This window comes from Schistocerca americana, unplaced genomic scaffold (genome assembly GCF_021461395.2).
Source record: "Schistocerca americana isolate TAMUIC-IGC-003095 unplaced genomic scaffold, iqSchAmer2.1 HiC_scaffold_987, whole genome shotgun sequence".
Lineage (NCBI taxonomy): Eukaryota > Metazoa > Arthropoda > Insecta > Orthoptera > Acrididae > Schistocerca > Schistocerca americana.
This window is the reverse complement of record NW_025726771.1, coordinates 22983-29703: the sequence shown is the minus strand read 5'-3', so window position 1 is coordinate 29703 and position 6721 is coordinate 22983. Positions and strand designations below refer to the sequence as shown.

General features: G+C 59.3%; 1 protein-coding gene across 1 annotated transcript; it reads left to right on the top strand.

Annotated features, from left to right (window-relative positions):
- Positions 1 to 240: 240 nt before the first annotated feature.
- Positions 241 to 2523, top strand: LOC124593503. Its single transcript, XM_047131932.1, has one exon. The coding sequence runs from the start codon at positions 241 to 243 to the stop codon at positions 2521 to 2523; it is 2283 nt and encodes a 760-aa protein (XP_046987888.1).
- The last annotated feature ends 4198 nt before the right edge of the window (positions 2524 to 6721 follow it).

The window sequence follows — 6721 nt, the reverse complement described above, 5'->3', positions numbered from 1 at the left end:
GCGCCTTTCCGCCGGTGGACTTGCGGGCCGTTTGCTTTGTGCGGGCCATGGCGGTAGCGGTAGCGGAGCGGCGTGCGTGGAGGTTAGGTGTGGCGCGGCGTCCGGTGCTGCCTTGACAACGGGCCCGCGCGCCTCCGTGCTGCGCTTATATGCCCTCGGTTGCGCGTGGTGGGGGGAGGGCGGGCCAGAGTCTATATAGGGGGGCGGCGGGCGCGCTGGGCGCAGACACTCGAGTCAGTGATGCCGAGCGAGACGGACGCACGCGCCGAGCGCTCCGCCGCACCGCACGCTGAAGCGACTATGTCTACTCCAGCGGACAGGGCCGCGCCCCTGGACGCATCGAGGGTCGAGTCGAGTACGTCAGGGTCACTGCCGAGTGGCTCTGATAGTACTCCTCCCCTACGGAGAGACGGTAGTGAACCGAGTGTTCTGATAAGTGCCGCAGAAACCGCGCTTACCTCCCGCGAGTACAGTGACGCACGTAATCGCAGTGAAACTCGCGAGTGCAGTGACGCGGCGTACAGTGACACACGTAATCGTAGTGAAACTCGCGAGTGCAGTGACGCGGCGAGTCAACCCATGGAGAAGCCCGCCAACTCTGCTACAACACAAGGAGCGAGAGAGGACGGCCTCCAGCTTCTCATAAGTCTCATGCCTCAAGCCTCCACCACGGAGCTGCCGGCATCGGACGATGAAGAGGAGTTCATGGAACATGAACCCGAGCCAGCAAAAGAGCAGCCAACCTCACGGAAACGTGCGCAGTCGGACGATGTGCCGCCTGCCCAAAAATATCGTAAGAAGGCAAGCGCCACGCCACCGCCACCTCCGAAAAATGCGCGAAGACGCGCCAACACAAGGACGACGGACGCCGACGGCTTCACCAAGGCCACCAAAACGGCAAAAGTCGCGCCACAGCAGGGGCCTGCGCCAGTCGGAGTCGCCAACAGCTACAGCGCTCTAAGCGACTCTGAGGACGAAGAGATTGTGCTACCTCCACCACAACAGCGCAGGACACCTCCGCCGATCGTCATTGAGTACAAAGGCGCCTTCAGGGAGCTGCAAAATGCACTCAACATGGCGATCGGCAAGAACAGCTATACAGTTCGCGCCGTCGGTGAAGAACTCGCAAAAGTCAACATTAAAACGACGGAGGACTACAGGAAGGTGCTAACACTTGTAGAAGAACGTTCGTGGAATTTCTATACATATAGCGCCGACCGAAAGAAGCCACTCAAGGTAGTGTTCCGTTACCTTCCGAGGTCACTGAAGCCGGAAGAAATCAAAGAGGACCTCGAATGCATGGGCTTCGTCGTCGATGAGGTGATAAAGATGAAGCCGCTGCGCACCAGAGGTCGCGGCCCCCTGACGCTTGTGATAGCGAATAACACGCCTGAAAACAGGAAACTGTTCCAGCTGACAAGAATAGGGAACGTGGAGGTGCGAGCCGAGGAACTGAGAAACAAATCGGCATACGCGCAATGCTATCGCTGCCTCGAACCCGGACACGTCAAAAAGTACTGCCGCATGCCGGACTATTGTGTAAAGTGCGGCGAAAACCATTCCACAGAATCGTGTGCTCTCAAAGGTGTCCCACACCAAGACTTTACTCCCAAGTGCAAGTTGTGCTCAGGCGCCCACGTAGCCAGCTTTCGCGGCTGCCCAGTGCTCCTGAGTTACGGCGATCGCGCGCGCGGGAAAGCACAGCAGAAACCACAAAGGAACCCGGCCACGAGTTCCCGCCAGCCGACGGCCAGCTCCGCGAACAAAGGAAGGAGAGGTCGTCGCACCCGCCGCGGCAGGGGAAGGAATGCGGACACGCGAGCTGCACAAGGTCAGTCGCACAATAGCACCCCTCGCCGCCCTGCCCCGCCTGCTCCTCATGCCGTCCAGACGTCCACAAGCAATGGAGGACAAGCTCCACCCATCGCTGCGCCGCGAGCCCGCAGGCCTCCCACTGCCGGCCCAGCAGCGAGCCAGCAGCAGGTAGCGACGCACGCTGAGCCGCAGCAACGCCAGCTAGCTCCGCCCCCTGCGCCGCAGCCGGGCACCGCGAGCCAACCAGCTCCGCCGGCGCCCGACCCAGCCAGCATGACCGACTTCCCACGGCCAAGATGGAGGCAGCCCAACAGCCACAACACAGCCGTCCGCCATGCTGTCGACAGACAAAATGGCGCGCACGCCGCACGAGAGCAGGCAGCCCCGCCTCCAGCTCCGCCAAGTAACACCGGCAGCCAACCAGCACCGCCCGCGCCCGCGGCAGCCAGCATGGCTGACCCGCCGCGTTCAAGATGGCGGCTGCCGGACAGCCGCGCCGCAGCGCCCCGCCATGATGTCGGCACCCGACAAGATGGCGCGTACCGGCCGCCGGCCGTCCGCCATGTTGTCGGCCCCAGCGCTGACGACGGACGCATAGACAGAATTCTCTGCTGCATGGAGAAGATGCTGCAGCAGATGTCAGAGCTCATGGCCGTGGTGCAACACGTAGCATCCGCCATCAAACCTGCAGTATCTCATCATGCCTGAGCGCGCAAGAAACCTAAAAATCTGCATCTTCAATGCAGAGGGTCTCAACAAGCAGGGCGCCGAATTCAGGCAGATGATCAGAGAAGAAGACATCGACATCTGCCTGGTCACGGAGTCCCACCTCAAGCCAGGCGTGCGAGTGGGTGTAGCGAACTACAAATGCTACAGACACGACAGGCCGACGCACGGCGGGGGCACGGCCGTGTACGTGCGACGCACGCTGGCACACCACCAAGTACCTACTCCAGAACTGACAGCGATGGAAGCAGCAGCCGTCGCAGTCGAAACGGGAGTAGGGAAAATTACCTTCTGCGCCGTATACAGGCCGCCAAGGAGGGCGCTAAACGCAGCAGACGCAAACGCTTTACTGTCGCTCCCTGGTAAGCTGATACTAGGGGGCGACTTCAATGCTAAGCACACGGCCTGGAACAGCCGACTCACTAACACCAGCGGCCGGCGGCTGCTCAACGTGGCTGAGAGACATGAGGCGATAGTCATAGGACCGCACAGCCCGACCATTTACCCCAGAAATGGCGGGCAGCCTGACGTCCTTGACATCGCGATCATGAAGGGCACGCGTCTACACGCAACAGCCACCACCCTCACGAAGATGTCATCCGATCACTTGCCTGTCATAGTGGAATTAAACGCCGACGTCATCCATCAATCGCGCAGAGGGCTGGACCTGCGCGGTATCAACTGGGACACGTTCCGTGAAACAGTAACACAGAAACTTGAAGACGCCCCCGACGCGGCAACGCTCGGCGCCGAAGCTGCACTTAACAACCTCACTCGCAGCATCACGGACGCCGCGGCCACAGCTACACCTGAGCGGAGACAACCTGACGACTGCAAACCGCACCCGCTCCCGCAAGACATACGAGACGCCATCACGGCAAAAAACAGGCTCCAGCGCGAGTGGCAGCGCACCAGGGTCCCAGCCACCAAGCGCCAACTAAATAGAATGTGTCGTCACATTAAAGCTGAGGTGGACAGACACCGAAATGAAGAATGGGCGCGCAAAGTGGCGCAACTGAACTTGGAGGACGGCTCAGCCTGGAGGTCGGTAAAAGGCCACTTCCGCCGAGTACAACGAACTCCTCCGCTTCAAGTGGGCGCGGCGTATGTCAGCGAGCCGTCTGCAAAGGCCAACGCCCTAGCAGACGCGTTCGCTGCGAACTTTACACCAGTGGACGACCCTGTAGACGCCGCCCACATCCAACTAGTAGCAGAACGCCTCCCGGTTTTCCTCCGCGCGCAAGACGACGCAGAGGACAACTTGACGCCCATCTCGGAGGAAGAGGTGCAACAACAACTCCGTCATCTGGATAGAAAGAAGGCAGGAGGGCCTGACAATGTCACAAACCTGATTCTAAAGCAGCTGCCGGACGAAGCTACTATCCACATAACCTGCATTTTCAACCAAGTGCTACAGACGAAGACTTTCCCGACTTGCTGGAAGCACGCAGAGGTGATCGCCCTTCCCAAACCGGGCAAGGACGCACGCCAACCGAAAAACTACCGGCCGATAAGTCTGCTTCCGGCATTGTCGAAGATCTTTGAAAGACTTTATCTAGTCCGCCTACAGGCCCATATGGAAGCGGAAGGCATTTTACCAAACGAGCAGTTCGGCTTCCGGAGACATCACGCAACAACGCACCAACTGCTGCGCCTAACGGAGGAAGCGTTCGGTGCCATCGACCGACGTGAGTACTTCGGCGCTCTCCTACTCGACGTGTCTCGTGCCTTCGACTCCGTGTGGCATGACGGCCTCCTGTTCAAGCTACTTGACCTGGGGGTACCTGTGTCACACGTGAAGCTCATCAAGAGCTACCTAGAGGGCAGAACGTTTCACGTTCGGGTAGATAGTGGAATTTCCACGGAGCGCCAGGTTCTTGCGGGTGTACCTCAAGGCTCGGTCCTTGGGCCGACGCTTTACTCCGTCTACACCGCTGACCTTCCGCATACAGACCGCACACATCTCGCTCTGTATGCGGACGACACAGCGATCTTCAGCCGTAGTTGGTGCGTCAATGCACTCCAGCGGCGACTGCAATCAGCCACAGACGCCCTCACCGAGTGGGCAACAAAGTGGCGCCTAGCATATAATGGGGAGAAATCCCAAGCCCTCATTGTTGCTACGCGCCACGTGCGTGAAGACACTCCAAACGTCGCAGTACGGGGAGTCCCAGTCCCATGGAGTGCTACAGCTAAATACCTGGGGGTCACACTGGACCGTCGACTTACTTGGAGGCAACACATTGAAGAAATTAGGGGGAAAGCACTGGGGCGATTGAAACTGCTATACCCCCTACTAAACCCGACCTCCACGCTTCCGGAGCAGGTCGGCCTCACTCTCTACAAGGCCGCCATTCGACCACTACTGGAATACGCGGCCGTAGTATGGGGTAATACGGCCGAAACAAACCTAAGGAGACTCCAGACAATTCAAAATAGAGCCCTCAGGTTAGCACTCCACCTCCCATGGGACTTCCCGTCGGAGGAATTACACAGGCTGGCAGACGTTCCACCGCTCAGACAGCGATACAAAGTACTGGCGGCCAGCTTCTATGAAAAAGCCGAACTGTCACCAAACCCCCTGGTGCGCGGGCTCGGCAATAGGCCACACTGGCGGGCAACGCTTCGCTGGCCTGACCTGCTGCGACGTCGAATCGACGGACAACAGGATTAAAGAAGAGCTACTCAGCAGTAGCAACGAAGCCAAACTGCCTCACTAAGGTGAGGCAAGCATCATACCAACCTCAGCTCAGGATGCAGAGCAACTTCGACAACCCAAAGCTTCGAAATTAATAAGAATCCAACCTGATGAAGGCAAGATCGCGAAAGGCGATCAGAACTTCACGAAAGAAGACGAGGACCTGTCCCCCGACGGAGGGTAGCACAGGTATTCCTCGACATGATGCAGTGGCTGGGCGCAGACCGTAGCCGACTCGCCAGCCGCTGCAGCCGCTGTTTGTGCACGTTTTGCTTTGCCCGAGGAAGGAAGGATGACAGGCCGCGGCAAGGGAGGAAAGGGGCTCGGCAAGGGTGGCGCCAAGCGGCACCGCAAGGTGTTGCGCGACAACATCCAGGGCATCACGAAGCCCGCCATCCGCCGCCTGGCTCGCAGGGGCGGCGTGAAGCGCATCTCTGGTCTGATCTACGAGGAGACCCGCGGGGTGCTGAAGGTGTTCCTGGAGAACGTGATCCGCGACGCGGTGACGTACACTGAGCACGCCAAGCGCAAGACTGTGACGGCCATGGACGTGGTGTACGCCCTGAAGAGGCAGGGGCGCACCCTGTACGGTTTCGGCGGTTAGGCTGCGTCGCAGCGGGCGCTGGCCTTCCCGCGGCCGTGCTTGTGGGTGGGAGAGACTAGAAAACGGCCCTTTTCAGGGCCACCACACTGTTCGGAAGTTGAAAAGTGCGAAAGAGTCTGTGTTGTTGCTGCGTGTGTGCGCTGTGTTGTTTGTTTGTTTCTTTCTTTCTTTCCGTTTGAGCGACGTGATGTGACTGGGAGGGGAGAAGGAAAGGAAACGTGTCATGTGGCTGGCTGTGTGTGGAGCTGCTTCGTTTGTGTGTCTTTGTATCGATCGCGACGGAGATGGCGGGCTGTGTGTTGTTGTGCGAGAGGCGGTGATTATTTGCTTGCGTGGTTTGGCTCTGTGTGTTTGTTTGCGGCGGCGTTGGGGTTTCCGAGGCAAGGCGTGTGGGCATAGGCGGCCGGATCAGCTGTTTCGTTCGTGTCGACGGCCGTTGCGCGCGGGAGTGGAGGGCGGTGTGTCGACACGCCTCCCTTTAACAATGGTCATTATTGCTGCCGTTGTCGGTTTGGAAGGCGACTGCGACCGTGCAAAATGTGTGTGTGTGTGTGTGTGTGTGTTGGGCCACACGGGCTGTGTGGGCGACAAGATGGCGGACGTGCGCCGGCGGCGGCTGTGCTGTGACAGTGCAAAGTTAAAACAAAACAAGGTGCGGCGAGGACGACTGCAATTTTGCTTTGGACGTAGGTTTGTGTGGTGGCCCTGAAAAGGGCCGATTGTTGTGGGCCGAGCCGGCAAAGCGCGTTGCGTGCAGGGGAGCACGCGGCGCTGCGATTGCCTGGCCTCCTTTAGGCCTTCTTCTCGGTCTTCTTTGGCAGCAGGACGGCCTGGATGTTGGGCAGGACACCACCCTGTGCGATGGTGACGCCCGACAG

Bases quoted from the DNA above. Each gene is read 5' to 3' on its own strand.
- LOC124593503 (XM_047131932.1), top strand. From the start codon at position 241: ATGCCGAGCGAGACGGACGCACGCGCCGAGCGCTCCGCCGCACCGCAC.